At 38.8% G+C, this 19,751-nt stretch overlaps 1 protein-coding gene across 2 annotated transcripts in view; it reads left to right on the top strand.

Moving 5' to 3' along the window:
• Positions 1 to 19,751, top strand: part of PPP2R5E (protein phosphatase 2 regulatory subunit B'epsilon) — a 132,217-nt gene that overhangs the window by 58,134 nt on the left and 54,332 nt on the right. For both annotated transcript variants that reach the window (XM_031453828.2, XM_010976667.3), the window contains exon 3: positions 10,418 to 10,614. In XM_031453828.2, the coding sequence (XP_031309688.1) occupies positions 10,418 to 10,614 (197 nt within the window). The remainder of the gene's footprint in view (positions 1 to 10,417; positions 10,615 to 19,751) is intronic.

Raw genomic sequence — 19,751 nt, 5'->3', positions numbered from 1 at the left:
CCTGGTATGTAAAAAGTGTTCTGTAAATATTTGTGGAAAGGATGAATGAATGATTGATTATTAGGTTAAACATAGTAGATTCTAAGCAAATACTTGTTCTGGGAAGGTTGAAACTACCTGTCATACTCCTTCCAGATTTAGCTCGAAGCCTTGTAGGAGGCTATAAAAAGTGTGCAGAATTTTAGCTAACACCTTAGATCTTTAAATAACAGGGTGTGGGGAAAAGAAAAAAGGTTTACCAAATACTTTGAAGTGGCTCAGTACTTAATGTTATTTTAGTGGGAGCTCAGTAATGTTTATTATAAATATGTTATTATAAAGAACTCTTTAAGTGTAAATTACTATTCTTACTTTTAGCTAGTATTTATAAGTATTAACACCTGTGAATACTAATATTATTTTAAAATTCAGGCTCCAAGGAAAAGCTGTCAAACATGGTTTGTTTTTCTTTCCTTTCCGAACTTTGCATAAACCTGATTGTATCGGAAGGGAGCTTTGGGGATGTGTGAGAAATGGGTGTGTCCTGGTCTTGGCAGTGCCGTCCACATTGTTGTACTCTCCATAAATTCTTGCTTTCCTGTCCCGAGTCCTCTGTTGGGCCGTCATTCATTCATCCCAATGCTGACTCTTTCCACACTCCAGGATTTTGACACATTGCTGATGCATGTCCTGACAGCTGAATCATTTCACGTATTGAACTGAGTCAGCATCTTCACCTTTGCTCTAATCAAATTACAATTTTATTTTAAAGTAATCTCCCTGGATGTCAGTCGGTCAAGTTCCCTATTATTTTCTTCAAATGTGGCTTACACGGTTGGACACACACACCAAAGGGAAGGGGAAAAACTCTACCTATGTCAGCAATTTATGTTGTTCATTTGTTAGGTCATTTTTTTGTTTTTTCAAAGCTGACATTTATGGAACATTTTCCATGTGCCAGGCATTGTGTGAAACATTTTATGTATTATCTCATGAGATGCTCAAGCTGTCACTGTGACAGAGCTACTATTCTTAGATTCATTTTGGGAAGGATTTTAAGATTCAGCAATGCTTTTTTTTTAAATTAAAGTACGGTCGGTTTACAATGCCGTGTTAGTTTCCTGTGTGCAGCATAGTGGTTCAGTTGTCCATATATATTCCTTTTCATATTCTTTCTCACTGTAGGCTGTTACAAGTAGGTATTGACTGTAGTTCCCTGTGCTCTACAGTAGGTCCTTGTTTATCAGCAATGCTTTTTAACAACAGTTTAGCAGCTCAAGTTTACTGAACATCTGGAGTGTTCCAGACATTGTTCTATGTGTTTTTATTTTCATTCACTCACTTAATCCTTAAGTCAACCACGAGGTAGGTACTGCTCTCATTTACCAGCGGAAAACGATGCACTGAGACTCACTTGTGGTTTCCTAGCTAGGAAGCGGCAAAGCCAGGGTTGGGATCCAGCATTCTGGCAGTCTGATTCTGTAGCCCATTGTCTTAACTGCCATCTTACGCTGCCCCAAGTTGCCAAGCTGGTACATGGTGGAGCCCGATTAGAGCCCAGGCCCCTGACTTCAGAGTGTGTGGCCCAGAGAATAACCTCAGCCATCTGGAAGAATGCAAAATGAGTTTATATTGTTTTTCAAGTTCCCAATGGTGCTGAGAGAAATCAACTTAATTTGGCATTGTAAGCATTTCTGTGATGTTCCTCCAGAATTACAACTGACAAACTTTTGAGATAGTAGACTTAGGTGCCTAGCTTAGTTTTAACTTCTTTTCTTTCTTTTTTTAAATTGAAGTTTAGTCAGTTTACAATGTTGTGTCAGTTTCTGGTGTACAGCAAAATGTTTCAGTCATCCATATACATACATATATTCATTTTCATTATATGTTACTACAAGATATTGAATGTAGTTCCCTGTGCTATACAGTAGAAACTTGTTGTTTACCTGTTTTATATACAGTAGTTAGTATCTGCAAATCAAACTCCTAATTTATGTCTCCCTATTCCCTTTCTCCTCTGATGGCCGTAAGTTTGTTTCCTATGTCTGTGAGTCTGTTTCTGTTTATAAATAAGTTCATTTGAATCTTCTTTTTTTTTTTTTATTTTGGATTCCACATATAAGTGATATCATATGGTATAATTTTATTAACACCAGATCTTATTTCTCATATTTGGTCTGGCTCTTTAAGTGGAAGATATAGAATGTTTTCTGAAAGTCACTTTTAGTATAACTGACAGGGAAATGTTTGTACTCTCCAGTGGCATGTTTAGCTAAGCCCTTGGGTACCACATTGGGTGGAGAATGCTGTACTATATCTAGATTCAGTAAAAAGACTTGTGCTTAGAACTACATCATTAGGATGCATAGCTTTAGGTTTCAGTGACTCTTCCTTCCTTTGGTGACAGATGCTTGTGGCCAGGAAGTCAGTAGCAAACAAGGAACTAACGTTGTAAATATCCTGGCTCAAACTGGATCATATCTTACAATTCAGTGTTTTAAAATGGTTTTCTGCTCTGAAAGTGTTAAGCTTTACAGACACATCCTTTGTCTTTTACAAAATCTTTGTGTTATTCTTCTCTAAGTTTTGGCTTTGGAGTCCTGTACTCATGATTATACATATATATGTGCACGATACAGAAATACATACATGCAAGTTTCTGTCTCTCTGTTTTATACTTGACAGTACTGTTTTTATACATAATAGGAAATAAGGTTTCAAAATGGATTTCATTTTTTTTCAGTATAGTGTTTCAAATTTGAATTTTGGATTTCCTTGACCCTTATATTTAATTTATATTAATTTCCTTTGTATGAAGCATAGGCAAGTTCACAATTAGTGAGGTGTACTACATGCCATCACTGGATTTTATCGCACAGATTATAACTTTAATTATAAATGCACACTCTTTATTACTCTTGGGATTAGAGGCCATTCCACTGTACTTAGTCCTGTGTCACTCTCAGGAGCTTAAGGTCTTAAATTTAAACCTCCCAGCTGAGGTTCAGAAATAGCATCTCTAAGCTGGCCTTGTAACATTGGACTGACTCTGTTTTGTATTTTAAATCTTTTCTTAAAAAACGTTTAATGATGTCTTTGATGTCAACTGTAAGTTGTGAAATAGCAGACATAGGCTTAATTGATGTTAATGTGGTATCTATTTAATTTGTTTTTAAACCTCATAGCATCCTGTTAAAATAGCTGCGGTTTCATTTCATTCTGAACTGATTCCCATTGATGTTAATTCTCAAATGGAAAGTAGATAGGTCATTTTTATCCCTTGTAAAAGTAATGGAGGCGGGGAATGGGACATGACCCTCAATTAACTGAATGCTTGAAAATAATGTGTTCTTTTATTGAAGGTTTTTTTCTTTGGTGGGGAAGGGTCAACCAAAAGTGTAAGTGCTTGCTGAAAAATCTGTAATCCCATTAATTTATTTCTCTACCTTATAGTTGTGGCATAAGTGAAAATAGTCTTTTTGAAGATTTTTGTTGCTCATACTTTTGAACCTGGCTGAAAATTGGGCTTTAACAATGTTGACCCTTGGGCACATCCTGAAAGTTTGTTTCATTAATTACTTTTTATCAGATTATGATTTGCTCCTTGTTTTAAAAGCCACGTGCAAAAGAGAAGCCAAACTATGGTTATTTGAGGGTTTTAAGTAGATAGCCTTTGTTTAATTGAAGTTTGATATTATTAAGATAACATTGCAAAAAAATCTCAGCAAAAACCTTTGGGTTTTGCTTTAAGTTGGAGACTATGTATTTATTAGCTTTTGGGAAAGGAAAACCGGAGAGATCTGTGAAAGAATAATAATAAGTACATGTTGATTGTCCAAGCTGGGAAGAATAATTATATATTGTCATTATTTAAAACTTTAATTTATCAACCTACCATTGTTCCCTCATTACAGGCTAATTTTATGCTGTTTAAGTTTTAAAACCTGTAAATACTTGAGGGAAAGTCAGTCAAAACTTCCTTTACTTTTAGATTACAGCTTTTCCTAAAGGTTACGAGCTAAGACAGTTTACCCATTGCTCCAGTGCTGGTGGTGGTGGTTTTGCTGTTATTCACCACAATCATGGCCATCATCAGCATCATTACTGTTACTAGTGTGGGCACTGGAGTAAGATAAGACTACTTGGGTTCAGATACTACCTGCAGCCCTTGATAGTGGGTGATGTTGGGCAAGTGACTTAGCTTTCTGGGCCCCGTGTTTTTCATCTGAAAAACTGGGATGTTAACAGCGGCCACTCATAAGGTATTCTGAGGATTAAAGGGGATAATGTGTGTCAGGAGCTTAGTACAGTGCTTTGCAATAGTAAATGTTCGCTAATCATTGTCATCATTCTTTTTGCCTTGAAGTATCAGTACTGACCTTTTCTACCTTTCAGTTTGTTGTTTAATTGATACTCACATCTTGGTCTGATTCTTTTGATACTATTTTTATCTATGTAGCAGTTCTATGAGACATGTTTTGAATTTAAAAAAAAGTGTATGCTAATAATCAGCAAAGTGTTTTTTGATCTTCCTAATACATTGCAAAGAGTTCTAAAAGCAGCCAACTCTACATTCACTTATTTATAGCTGAGGCCAAGAAGGAATGTTTTCACTGTTGTAGGTATTGCCAGGGACCTTCCTTTGCTTGAAAACCAAAAGTTTTCACTGTTAGCTTTAAATAAACAGAGAGAGAAAGAATTTCAAAGGTGAGGGAGATGGAAGAAGGATTTTAAAAAACAGTGGTTTTCATCTGTGGTCACACATTGAAATCACTTGAGATGCTTTTGTAAAATACAGATACCTAGTAGAGGAAACACATCACCATACCACCACCATCAACAACTAACATTTTTTGAACCCATACTTTGAATATAGTAATAGGGTAAATGGAATGGTCAGATACTTAATACTTATTTTAGTTAACATGTCAGTTTCTTATTTGGTTATGTACATGGAACTACTTTGTGTAACCAACATGGTTACTTAGGTTCAGTTCATAGACATGAAGTCTAATTTTATTATTTGATTCTTTATAAGGATTTATAGTGGTCTCCTTGTTTTGATGAAAATATTGTTGGCTATCTCTCTGATTTTGGGGACATGTCAAAGGCAATTCCTAGTAGAAGCATAGTTCCATGCATAAAATAGGATTCTTTTAGGTTTTCCCAAATACATGTGACGTGTAATGTTACCTGTATCTGTGTTTAGAAGTAAAGTTGGTGGCAAGGGTTTGGGCAGACCACATGGACAGGCAGTTAGGCATTTTACCATGTGTACTGACATACCACGCTTCAGTCCTTCAAGGCTAAGTCAACTTAATATTTTAGTGCTAAGCTCTTCCCAGTGCTGTGAGACCAGTTTTCTGTAAATATATTGTCACATGCTTGTGCATGTACAATCTGATTCCATTTTGTTGAAGTTTTAGAGGCTCGTGTGTGAGGGACTGATAGTGACCTGAATGGGGATTTGTTCACCTTAAGGCAAGTTCTAAAGGATGAGGTGAAGGGGATCAAAGACCACATTTACACTCTCGATCTGTGCTGGTACCTTTATTTTTTTTTTGTGAGAGTGGGGAAATGGATGTAAAAGGGCTAAGTGAGTAATATCTTAGGACATTTTCAGATGAAGAGCATTGTTAGTTTAGAAGGATTTTTTTTCCAGATCTTTTGAATGGAAACAACCGGTTATAAATATTGTTCATTAGGACCTCAAACAGTGTTACTGCTTAGCTTCCAGTGCAAACAGGACCATTTTATAGAAACATTTATCTACATACATTTAAAAAGCCTATGTCTAAATAAGTTATCAGCTCACATTTTTTTTTAAACCAATCTACCTTCTTCCTGTGATGGTGTGGCTAATGAATAATGATGCCAGCTTTCTTTATTTACTTTGTTGGCGTATTTGCGAGGGTGAATTTAACATTCTGATTTTCAACAATTTCAGTTGACTGGAGTCCCAGAGCACCAAACCCAAAGGACATTGGGCTCATGTTTTGTTTCTCCTACCTTTGCTGCTTTCTGCTTTGCAAAGTATTGACTGAGTCAGGCCCCAAAGGAAGATGGGCTGATATTGGATCTATGATTCTCTGTCCCAAACTTTAGATGGGATGGAATCATAGAAGCTGTTGACTAGGGAAGAATGAGCTTCTGCTAATTATAAACAAACAAACAGTCAGCCCTGGAAATCATAATGAGGGTGAGAGGAGGTGTGGGTGTGTGTGTGTGCATGCATGCATGGGTGCATGTGTGACTAAATATATATAACACCCATCGACTGTTCTTTAAAACACAAGGAGAATCTTTGTCTCTTAATCTGAACTTTCATCCTCCCTCTAGTGTTGAATTCTGTGCTCATTTTTGCATTACTTGTTGCACTTATAAATTTTAACATTATTTGAGTAAGAACACCTTGGAAGTGAGAGTGATTATTTCCCCCAGCTTATTGATAAAAATTTGCTAAGAAGATGCTGGGAGATGGCAATAGAAAAGGCACGTGTGAGAAAATGACTAATGCTCAAAAGGAAAGAGAAGGACAATACAGTGAGAAATACACCCTCCAAGAGGATTGACCACTTAAACTGGTCATTACATTATTTTCTTGGGTGAGAAACATATTCTGGAAATCAACTTAATTCTAAGAGTTGTTCCAGAGTGGTGGAATCCGACCTTGTGGACCCTTATCAAGCTATGATAACTAGATCACTTATTCTTCCCTTTAAGCAAATACTAACATTGGATGGATGGGTTGTTGTGCTAATGACCTTCATGGTATTATATAACCACTTACTGATTCTTCATTATTTATGGTAATGATTCTGTGTGATCCCTCTCCTGGGGGTAGGGACGGCCTGTGCAGGCCAGTAGTTCCCATGGGAAGAGAGACGGCACAACTAGCATCCACTGCCTGGTTTGCTTTGGGATTCTGTGATGACCCTTAATTTTTCTAGTTTACATTTATTTCGAATGTCTATAATTTTTTTTCCTTCCATCTTAAGTTACGAAATGTTTAGATTTTCAGGTGGCTCAGACTTGGGAGATGGGTAGCTTTGAGTTGTTAAAATCTAGTGTTACTGCATGTGGTCACAGTGTACTGCTTGTCTGATCTCTTCTTTTTGTCATTTATGAGGTTTTCTTTATGACCTAATACCTGACACTGTTTATAAATGTTTCTTTAAAAAGAATATTTGTATCTGCTTCTGGGACTGATTCCACAGACATTAAACTTTTATCACTGGAACCTTCTGCACTACTCAGAGAGTGTTGCTTCTCTGATCCTGGCCTGTCTTACCTTTCCACATTCTACCTTTTCATATCCCACTGGGAGTAGGGAAATGAGGGGAAGAGGGGTGGGGGCAGCGTAGCCACGTCGGGTAGTCTGAGGGCCAAACATTATAGGAAGAGCCCTATGCATGGACTGTTGCTGGTTAGGCCATCCTTCAGCATGAATTCAAACACAATTTTAAAAAGTTGTTGCCATAATGGAATTGGCTCTCTGAGGACACCTTTCCCCATTTTTCTTTTGGTCAGTCATAATTACTTAAATTCTTTAGCTTAGAGAAAGGAGGTCATTTTAGAGGAGTTTAGTCTGTGATAAAGGAGAAAGCATAGCTTGTTGCTATATGAGTTCATCTCTGGGGAATGGGCAAGACGGGTTCAGCATGACACTTATGAATGAGGGCATGTTGGAAATTAATTGGTTGATTTCTTTCTGCGTCCTTCCTCTTTTCTCTGTGTCATTACCCTATTTTATGGAATACGGAGTTACTCTTGCGTTCCACTGAGTCTGACTGTTGCACAGTGGTGAAGAGTTCAGGCTCTGGGACCAGTTTGCCTGGGTTTGAATCCTGTCTCCACTGCTTATTAGCTCTAAGACTCTGGGCAAGTCACTGATTCTGTGTCTTGGTTTTTTCATCTGTTAAGTTGGAAATAGTATCTGCTGTATAGGGTCGTTGTTGGGACTAAATAAAATGTAATATATGTGAAGAGCTTAGAATAGTACGCAGTACAAGTACACAGCAGTGCTTAATAAATGTAAGCTAGTATCATTATTCCACTGGGCAGGTGGATAGCCTGTTTCACATTTGTCTATGACATTATGTCAGTTTGGATAAATAAAGAATAAATTTAAACTAACATTTTTAAAAAAGGACTAAATGTTAGCTGTCTGAATTTTTAAAAAATAGCCAAATGTGAATCTCTTGAATATTACTGCAGTGACCACAAAGATTAATCATTGTTGTCACTACTTCAATGATGGTTTGCCTTTTGGAGGAAAAGCTGTCATTTATAGATGCTTTTATAATTCATATGTGCTGAATTCAGGAGTTCTCCATGTACATGGTCTGGTTTTTAAGTTTTATTGAAATTATTGTATCAAAAATAGGATTAATTAAAATTTGTCCTGAAGACTTAATATGCCTTTTCTTGTTTCTCTGTGCAGCAGCAAAATTCCCATTCAACTTTGAGGTATGGGATCTAATTTAGAACTTAGAAGACTATAGTAATTAACCGTGATGGTCCCTTACACATAGTGAGCCCTTGGTTAAGGATACATAGTCATCTTGATAAGCAGCCTTGTTGAGTGTTTGAATTTGTTTATATATTTATTTAAACACCTGAAACAGATAGCAATTAAAGAAAAGGCTTGGTCTGTCTAGATTTAGTTCTTATAAAGCTAGATGTTTTGAAAGTGATTAGGTCTAGGGGCATAGAATAAGACATACTTCATGGCTTGACTCAAATCTGAAATTCTTGGACTGTAAGATATATTAGGGCCTTTGGGGATTTATGGGAGTGGTGGTGGGAGGGGACACTCACTGGATGAGAATAATTTCTGAAGTTACAAATTGTTTTTTGCTGAGCAGCAGTGGTGCTACAGACCTTCAGAAATATCCACTGCTTCTTGTTCCCTTATTGCTGGTAGAGAATCCTGTACTTTCAGATGTCCTTTGAGTATCCTAAAGCCGATGTCAGTAAGCACTGTTTTGGGGGAATTATCCATGAGGTCCTGGGTCCTTGTGTTGGTACTTGGGTTGTGGGATGTGAGGAGAGGAAGGGGGTTGTGGAGAGGAGTCATGTGGATTCTGTGGATAGGAATCTAGCCCTCACTCCTCTCTTCTGGGGTTGCTGGAGGCTGTAAGATGGGTACTATTAGCCATGCACTTACCTCCAGGGAGCAGGTGGCCCACACTGTGAGGCTACTGTGAAGCATTTACTGGGAGGCTGGCAACTGCAGATTGTTGCAAGTGCCTGGCCAAACGTTGTTAAAGTCCTTATTAGTACAGAAGGAATATGGGAGTGTGGTTAGAGACCAGGTACTGTGCCCAACTTCCCAACTCTTTCAGTAGGGGACCTCCATGATTGTCTCTAACTTTCTTTTTGAGAAATGGAGAATAATAATCTGAGGCTACCTGCTTATCTTGAAGAGTGTTCTGAGGATGAATGAGTTAATCGTCTCATCGTGGAGAAAGCGGAAGTTCTCTTGTCATAATTTCATTGCCTTTCCAGGGAAGCTCCAGTTTGGTGGAATAAAGTAGTGGCAAGAAGGAGTGGAATGAGCCATCTGCGGCTTAGTTGGTGTCTTTCAAGTCCAACTCAGGGTCAGATTTCCAGTCTAGCTGAGGAATTTTTTTTTTTTAACCTAAAATTTTTACATATTTCTTAGAAACAAAACCAAACCAAATGTCTGACCTGCTGTTTGTAGGAAGAGAACAGATGTTTATTCTGAGAACATGTTAACAAAAATGTTAGTGGTTTTATCCCACCGTAAGGGAAGAAGATGGGTCAAAAGAGAGAGCAGAGATTTAAGTAGAGTTTGCTTTTACTGCCCCATTCCTGACGTGCCCTTTTTGAGAGACTTGGTATTGCTTCATTTTATTGATTTTTCAAGTTTCTTTGAGAAAGAAACTTCATGACATCAAGCCAAAACAAAAGAAAAAATACAAACACACACACACACACACCAGTTGCTTTAAATACCAAGGATGTCAGCATGAAATTAAAATGAATCAACTGACATTTCTGCTTTGAAATTTTTTAGTAAAATTAATTTAAACCAACAGTGAAAACTTCTGTCTCTACCTTATAATGGAAAGTTTGACCTTTTTCAGTGTTTTTGGCTTAAGGGTGTTGACATTGGGGTGTTTTTGGTTAAAATTTGCTTCAACTCTCTAATGGCTCGTGGGATCTTGGTCAATCTTTGGTGGCGAAATAGCAAATACTGTCAATTGTGTTGGTACCATGTAGTTTCCAAAGGCAAGGTCTCTGAAGCAGTGGGTGTGGTATCCCCTCCTGCCCATGTGTAACTGTTAAAAAGAACACTGTTGTCATGTGAATTCTTATTTTTTTGAGCTTGCTTTTGAAGTAACTTTCGCAGAGAATTCCTGTTACCTAGAAATTGATGACAGACTTACACCATTTCCTTTTTTTTTCTTAGACGTTCCATCCTCAGAGCAGCCTGAACTGTTCCTAAAGAAACTTCAGCAGTGCTGTGTCATTTTTGACTTCATGGACACGCTATCTGATCTTAAAATGAAAGAATACAAGCGCTCCACTCTTAATGAACTGGTGGACTACATTACAATAAGCAGAGGCTGTTTGACAGAACAGACTTACCCCGAAGTAGTTAGAATGGTGAGTTTCTTTTTTTCGCCGCGGACACTTTTAAGCGCCTTCCCTAGGGACTCACAGGTGTACTGATTGCAGAGTCAGGTCACTGGAGGTCACCTCCACCAATGAGAGCCAACCTTCTGAGAGCTAAGCGGAAGTAGTCGGCACAATACTAGAATTTGAAGAGTATGCTTTCATGAGAATGAAATCCAGAACTTTTCACCAACAACAGTATTGGAGGAATCAATGACTTCAAAATATGAAGCCGAGATTGCCAGGGTGTTACTGGATTTCTGGCACTGGGAAAAGAAAAGACATAGGAGACTCAACAAAAGTTTTAGATTGGTGTTTGAAAAATATGCAAGCCTGTTGGATGTCTTGATTTTTTTCTTTTCCTCTATTCGTTGTGGTATATTAGAAATGGCTTTAAGCTTAATATTAATTTCAATTTGTAGAATCTAGAGAAAGCCTCTCTTGGCTTGATAAACTAATCATCCACTTTATAAACTTAAAATTGGGAGTGATGTCTTTCATTATTTTTGTATAGCGTCTTGTACTTTGTGTGGTCGTTAAGAGTTACGAGGAAAAACATTATTAATATAATACAAGTAATTATGTTCTTATTGTATCAATAATTATATTAGCTTTTCAAAAGCTGAGCCAAAATATGGTTTTCTGTTAGGTTTCTGTGGGAAGGTTGCCTTCCTTGGCATCCTAGAAGATCTTGGGCTAGGGGCCCACGCTATTTGGAGGAGATGGGGCTGGCCTACTAACTTGTGAAATCGTGCTGCAGAGGTCCAAGGGGGTCAGTGCGTCATTGCAAAGCCCACTGGCCCACTCTCTGTGTACTGATGAATATCTCCCTAGCTTTTCTGTTTAACTTTTGTCACTTGCATTCAACACGTACAGAAAAGAGACATCTGTGTTGGAGAAGAGATGGTTAAAAATGAATAGTTCAGATTTGGGAAGGGACCTGAATTATCACAACTTGAGAAACTATGACAGATAGATGGTCATTTCAAAACAACATCTAGTATATTTCTCAGCCCCATGTTGGAGTGTATATTGCATTTGTTAATTTATAGGAATATAAAACAGTGTTTTGTAGGGTTAATTGTTAACACTGTGGCTTGTGAGCAGTGGTTCTCAACCAGGGGCAATTTTCCCTCCTAGGGCAGCATGGCACTGTCCGGAGACAGTTTTGGTAGTCAGAACCAGGGGTGGGAAGGGGGTGCTACCAGCATCTAGTGGGTAGAGGCCAGGAATGCTGTTAAACATCGTAGAGGTACAAGGCAGCCCTACAACAAAGAATTAATCTGGCCCAAATGTCAATAATGCCACTGTTGAGAACCCCTGCTCTAGAGTTTGCATGCTCTCTGAACCTCTTACCCTGATACTTAGGATCTTCTCTAGTCCACCTGCCTTCTGCAGAGCATGGTCCTTTGGTTTTAACCTCCTCGTGTCCCAGCCAACAAAGATATCCACCGTTGATCACTTTCTTCTGTGTCTTTCCATGGATAGTCCATGAATATTGAAGCATATATAAGCATATATGTATAAATAATGTTTTTTGTAAACACACGAAGAGTAGCACACTGTACACCCTCTCTGTCCCTTGCTTTTTTCACTTAGCAATATATCACATACATCAGTACTTGTAAAGCTGCCTCATTCATTTTTATAGCTGCATTTCATTGTGTGGACGTACCATAATTTATTTAACCCCAGGACCCTATGAATATCCTCGTATGTACATCAATTTGCCCTTGTGTGAGAACACCTGTATATTTGTGGATCTGTTTCGTAATAGCCTGTCTTTTTCTCTGTTTCTGGACCTTCATGTACTCCCTCCCCTCCTGCCTCTAATTCTGATTCTCCCCTTCGTTTCAAGATCTGGCTTAAAGTGCTACCACTGTTTCCTGAAAAGCCCAGAGTTTTCTTCTTCTTTCAGTTCCTCTACTTCTTGGCAACCCACCCTTTTGGAATTTGTTCCTTTGCTGCTGTTTAATCCTTTCACATGTTTATCTGATTTTTTCCCCATCTAGACTATAAGTACTCCTAAGCAGGAACTGTGGCATACACATCTCTGTGGCCTCTGTAATGCCTCCCTAACCCAGAGATTGTTGAATGAGTGAATTCCCTCTTAAAATGTGGGCATTTCAGGCTCTCTATGATGAAGATACTGGATGTCATTGGATTATATCCAGTTTTTAAACCCAGTATTTGGCATAATCCAAAAATTTGTTCATTCCTGTGAACCAAACTAGGTCCTAAAGCAGCTTTAGTCTCTCAAAGGAGACCATTTTCTCTTCTCCCTGAACACCTCCCCCCATGGCCCTCTACCCACACCAGAAATTAAAAAAAAAAAAAAAAAAAAGACTCCTACCATTTGTGTGTGAATGTGTGTTTTAAAATGTACTGCCTCCTTTAGGAGGTGTTGAATCTGTAGCATGCAGATTCTAGGGCATTAGAAAATCGACATTCTAGATGATAGTTTAGGGTTCTCAGAGGTGTAATTTATTTTTCTTATCTTCTGAATTGTGAAATTGCTAACTGCTAATTTTGCATGGTTCTTAGGCATTATGGCATTTACAGAGAAGGAAGTAGTTGGTAGAGTAGAAAGAGAAAGGGCTTTGGAACCACACAAAGCTGGGTTCAGATGCCAGCTCTGGCCACACTTACTTGCTCCATCACCTTAGACAGAACCCTCCATCTTTGGGGGTCTCAGTTTTTGTGAAATGCTAAGAGGTATGTAGGATTGGGGAAAGGGTGGCCACAGTCCCTCCTACCCTGTTCCGTCAGTAGTCCACCCGAGGAAAATTGTTGTGCTTTGTCCATCAAGGTTCTCACCACCTCGAATACACATACAATCTCGTAAACAGGGATTTACCCCTCTACAAGGGAGATTGGAACCAAGTCCCCTCTTGCCCACTACTCCCTTCTGTTTTGCCATCTGTGAGCCCCCTTTATATAGAAATCCTACTGCTCGCTTTCCTCATCTGTATTGTAGCTTCCTTTTGGGTATTTTATGAGGATTGGCGGTAGTGTATGTAGAGCTCTTAGAATAGTCCCTAACGTATGGCAAGCATTTCATCATTATCATCATTTTTATTATATCAATATTATTATTATATTTTAATGATTTTGTTTTTAGATACTTGACTTTATAATCATTGGGGGAGGAAACTAGTATTCCTGTTTGTGGACTTAAAATGCCCTGTCAGCTAAATGTGTTATGTCCCATTGCATCAGTGGTCCTCAGATTTTGTCGTTCCAATACTGTCTGTTGAATAGTCCCTATCCTCGCCTATTCTTCTTTCTTATTACTGTAAAGTGAAACTGCTTCACTAGGATTAGTGAGGGAAATGGTAGTACTTTTAATGAAATGTCAGTAAAGCGATAGCCAGGTTTTACAAACCAGGACGAGTGATGTCTCAAGCTGGCACGTTCGGATGTCAGCATTATTACCAAAAGCCTTCGATGCAACCTGGTGGACCTAGGCTTTGAGAGTTGCTACTTTTGTTAGGGTAAGAAAAGAGTGACAGATGAAAGTAATCTATGAATTGTGGAAACCATTTTCAGCATTTAAATGAATTCTGGATAACCACCTACAGAGTGCTAGAATTAAGAAAGAAAAATAACTATTTCTGTGTAAGCAAAATAAAACAATATAGCACCCAGCTCACCTGCAGAAGGGTAATGGGGTAGTGGAAAGAGCCCCAGATAGAGAAAGCAGAAGCCACTGTCCTCACTTCTCATCTGCCACTTAACTAGGGGTGAAATCTGGGGTAAGTCAGTTCCTCTCTAAGCCCCAGTTTCTCCTCTTGTAAATGGAAGGAGTTGGTGGTGATCTCTCACATCCTTCCAGCTCTGAAAACTACCAACTCTTTTGATCAACACAGTCTAAGAGATTTAGAATGGATTCTGCTCCTCTTAAGTTTCCAAAACATTGTCCAAAGTAGTTGCTTCTACTTTGTGAGTGGTGTCTTCAGTGTGTTTCTTTCTCATGGTGTCATATCTGATGGAGAAACGAGACCCAGGACTGTGAGTTCCTTAGGGTTTGGCACATTTTGCCTTGTATCATCTTGAGTGTCAGGCTTCTGTCCTTGAGGCAGTATTTTTACCACATTATGCTCATGTTTTCTTTCTGTTTCTGCTGCCATGCATCCATTTGAAAGATTTCTTAGAGTTTCTGGCTCCCCAAGGAGTCTTGGGTTAATTTTTTTTCTTTTAACCTGAACGCAGACTCTGTATTTTATACTCTTTATGTTCACACATTTTCCTTTTCAAAAACATCTCTTTTGGGGATAGTTCAAATGTGAGATGAAATCTTGTGGGTGAAGACATTGTTTTCACTAATTTCAGGTAATGTGTGGAGTGGTTTAGAGCCACGCTTTTATATTTTGATGATTAAAAAAAGACAGGGTGCTGCTCTGTCAACAAACTCACAGTCAGGTAGAGAGGATACTCATGTGAACAAATAATAAAATAATGTCATCTGTGCATTAACAGAAGCAGGCAGAAGGCAAGGAAGGGGTAGAGAGAAAGGGGGATTAATCCGAGGATGGTAGGGGTGGTCAAGGAAGGTTTTACAAAGTGAGGATATTCAAAGGTGAATACATGTTTTCTAGTGGCTGAAATAGTGTTGAAATGAAAGAGAAATACACGATGCAAAGGAATTCCCAGACCACATAGTATATTCAGAGGAACACAAACAGTGCTGTGTTGTTACAGCATTAAGTGTGTGTATGTGTGTTGGGGTGTGAGAGGAGGTGAGTGATGGCAGTTGAAGATGTAGCTATGGACCAGAAGATCCTAAAAGAACCTTACAGACAGTGGATAACCATTGAAAAGTTGTAAGCAGGGGAGTGGAATGGTCAGATTTGTGTTGTCATGGCAGTGGGCCAGATAGATGGGAGGGGTCTGAAATTGAAGGCAGAGAGGAATTGATGAGGGTCTGTTGTATTAGAGAAGTTGTAGAGGGCCTCAGCCAAGCACGGGGTGGAAGTAGAGACAGTGAGGCGAGGATGGCATTTAGGACTCACTGGGAGGTCAAATTGAAGCCACTTAACGCTTTGATGTTTGGAGTGAGAGAGAAAGGAGTCTAGGGTAGCTTTGGGAATTAGATAGTCATGGTGCTATTCGTGAAAGGTACAGCAGGAGGGAAAGCAGGTTTGGGGTGGAAGCTGAGTTGATTTTTGATGTGTTAACTTTGAGGTTGTAGGAGTCCTGGATGGGGAAGTTGGAGACGGAGGTTGGTAATTATCAGCATGAGAGTAGGGCAGGGGAGAAAAAGAACAATGATGGGAGCCCAGGTGGTACCAGGGAATCACTGTGCTTCAGTGCAGTGGTTTAGGGGGAGCTGGTAGGATGAGGAGTACATGAAATACGAGGAAGTTAAAATGATGGCTCTGAATAATGATTGCACATACTGTGGTGGACTCTTGGGTGTACTGCCCTCATTAGAGTAAAATCCTCTCTCTTCTCTCCTGCACAAAGTACATCTTGTCACACTGGTCATTTGCTTTTGTTATTTTCTTATTTTGTCTTTTATCTGGCTTCTCTTGGCTTTGAAGTCTGTCTCACTCCTACCTAATCTGTGGTTAAATCTCTATATGTCTCAAATTATAGAATATAGGATTTTCCAAGGCTAACGTGGTTTTAAGATAAGATGTGTTGAACAATTTTTTTTTCTTTTCAATAGAAATCTTTCCTTGAGTCCTTTAAATTGTGTCTTGGCCACACATTAGCTTTGTTTTTTCCCACTCTCAAATTATACCCTGTCACTTGGTTATCTAAGTGCTTTATCTTTTAGGCATTCTGTGATTTAACTGGAAATCACAGCTCTGGTTAGCCTCTTAATAGAATAATTTGGTTTTGTAGAAAAATATGAAGTAAAAATTGAAGGTTTCAGAGTCTGCCTGCCCAGACTCTTAGGAGTGCTTTTTTAACTTCCCTACATCCTCTGTTGGCTGTAGGATGGAGATTTTTTTTTTTTTTCATAAAATAACAGCTATCTGAAAGTAGCCTTGGGAATGATAACTACCGGGGGAAATGTGAAATTTCCATTTTTCATCTTCCTGCATCTAATAAGGAATATGACTATACATCTAGCCAGAATTTGCCTTGAAGTTAACTCTTTAGACCCAAGGCAGATAAGATCTGCAGGTGTGAGCCATTGAGGGTATGATGGGGAAAGGTGGGTTCTTACAATATTGGAAATATAAATAATGAGCGAGAATTGAGTGATATCTGGGAAAGGCATTTAGGAAGTGAACTTGTTGGGAGATTTTTAAGGCTAGTAAAAGTCTAAAAGATAGCACCTAAGAATTAACTTAGATAGTAAATAATTCCTTGGTACTTCAAAAAGAATTTAAGATTATGATGATCACCAAAAAATATTTTTAGAATGAGATCAGGAAGAATTCACTGCTCAAGGTTAGGAACAGATTGTTACCATTTGAAATTTATCAGAGGGTAGAGAAACTGGTGGGCACTCTGTCCTTTCCTTAAACAATCACTCTGAGCTACTTCAGTTAATGCCCATTTAACAGTATTTGTTTAGCATCTTTTGGTGATCATAGATTGGTTTCATGGGGGTCGGTGGACATCCTTATGTTGACTGCAAAATTGTGTATGTTTTGCCTATTTTTGTGGGAGATCTGTAGCTTTTGATTAAATTTTCAAAGACATAATCTGACTCCAAAATGGTTTAAGCTCAATTTTACATGTGCAGTGTCTGCTAGATGCTGCTCTGTTGGAAAATGTAACACCGAGATTGGAAAGGAGCAGGCTCTTCCCATTTATGGGAGTAGCTAAAGGTGAAAGATGAAGTTGTTAGAATGAGTTCACCAATGAAACCGTCTGGGCCTGGAGTTTTCTCCCTGGGAAGGTTTCTGGCAGTGAATTCAGTTTTTAAAATACATGTCTGACTATTTAGACTTTTTGTTTTATCTTGTGTCAGTTTTGATAGGTTGTTATAATGGTTACACAATTTGGAGTTGTGGTTGAGGACTTGATCCTTAGAGGTTCTTCATAAAGGTGTGTACTGATGGAAGAAGAATGCCAGCATCTGGACACCTTCCATTGTTAGCAGCATAATAATCTGCAGCAGTTACCGTGTGAGTTGATTGTCTTCACAATATTATTATGTATGATATAATTATTATATACTGTATTATATTGTTACAGTATTGTTACATACTATTTTATAGATGATGTAAAGAAGTGGAGGGAGGTTAAGAAGCTTGCCCAAAGCTCCTCATCTGGGTGACTGGCAGAACTGCAATTTGAACCTCCAGAGCCTATCCTCTTGTCTGCTGTGCCGTAATGCTCTCCTGGCATCAGTCTTTCTAATAGGAATGAGGACTAAAAATCTCTAAATTTGGACTTCTGCCTCTGTGCTATGTTCTTTTCCTTGGGCTCCTCTAAATAGGTAGTAAGGCCTTTGATAATGCTTTCCATGTACCTTTTGATTGCTTATTATTTTGCCAAATAATAGGCTTTGGGGTTAGATGTTCATTTCTGCTTAGGAACCAGCTTTCCTTTTACTCCCTCCTCACCCCCCAGCACCTCACTATCCTATGTAATAATTACATTGCCTTTGTGTTATTCTCAAATTAACAGTGCTTCTTTTTAAAATACCTTTATTATAATATGATTCCTGTAAACTACTCATATTTCAGATGTACAATTTGATGAATTTTGGTAGATGTATACACCCATGAAACCACCACCGCAATCTAGATAGCTAACATTTCCATCACGCCCCGGGAGGCGCAAATTTCAAATTCCCAGTTTATCCCTTCCCACCCCCTTTACTCCCTGGTAACCAGAAGTTTGTTCTCTATGTCTCTGAGTCTTAACAGTGCTTCTTAACATTTTCCCCTGCCCTACCACTCCTTCCCAGTAGGTAAGAGTGTGCGGTGACTCGGGGTGAGGATGCACTCAGGAGGAAAGCCGTGTAGTTCAAAACTCTCCTCTCTTCCACCCAGACTACAGTCCTGGAGATGACTGTATCCCCTGAGTTCATGAGTGCCCCCCCACCCCGTGCCAACCCTCCCTCCCCCCAATGCCACTTCTCTCTCTCCCCCATCATTAGAAGCAGGCGAGCTGTATCAGCAGCCAAAAGGATCCTTACATTGCTTGGTTAGCCTGGATTTGGAGCAAGGGAGTTAGATGATTTAGAGGTCCCTCTGTCTCTTTGATGGCCTCTAATCTTTGGAAGCACTGATGTTTGTACAGCCTGTTTTTCCTTTTTGTGGTCCTTCCCAGGTCGCCGGTATAGACAGAATGACCTGGGTCACTTACTTAGCTGTGTGATCTTGGACGAGTCTTACTCTTCTTCAGCTTATTAACCACTCTAACCTCATAAGATGATTGTGATGTCATTGTTGTTGCCATTATTCATGTCACCACCTTGGCCGCCTCTGCCAGACTTACCTTCCTTTGAATGGATTAATCCGTTTTTCTGCTCACAGTGAAGTCTTGCTAGCCTGAAAGTTTTTTGTCTCTTTAAGGTGACTTTCTATATCTTTGACTGTTGATTTTTAACTTTAATTCTGTCTGGGAAATTTTATTTTCAAGTCTTGAGGGGGTCCTATAAATCTGCACGTGCCCGTGTGTGTATAAATATATATGTATATATACACTGCCCTTTTAGTTCAACTGCCATAAAAGTTTTCCAGATATGACTTGCATATTAATATCCACACTGTATTAATAACTTACCATTTCTCTCCCGTAAACATTTTCTTTGAAAGAATCTGACAGGGATTTTACTGTGTTTAGTTTTAATTTAATCGTTCTAAGGAGTAGGTTTTTACTCAGGAAGCAGTTAACTACTCGTGATTGCTATTTGCTTCACTTACAAGCTGTAGTCCCTCTGGCTTAACTGCTTTACAGATTGTTCAGAGTTTTCAATATACTTAAAATGGTTTGACAACTGTGACTTGCCTAGCGCTGATCTATCCAATACTATCATTTCATGGTGATGAGAATATTCCTTCTCTTTCTCCATTCCCCATGCCCCCAAGCAGAGTTTTGCAGGATAAGTTACAGTATTACATTCAAATTTTGATTTCTTTTTTCTCCCACCTTTTAATTTAATCTTGAAAATATGGTTGGTGGTGTAAGCAATACTACTGGAAAAGTCTACCAAG

This window comes from Camelus dromedarius, chromosome 5 (genome assembly GCF_036321535.1).
Source record: "Camelus dromedarius isolate mCamDro1 chromosome 5, mCamDro1.pat, whole genome shotgun sequence".
Lineage (NCBI taxonomy): Eukaryota > Metazoa > Chordata > Mammalia > Artiodactyla > Camelidae > Camelus > Camelus dromedarius.
This window is presented reverse-complemented; position numbering and strand designations above follow the sequence as displayed.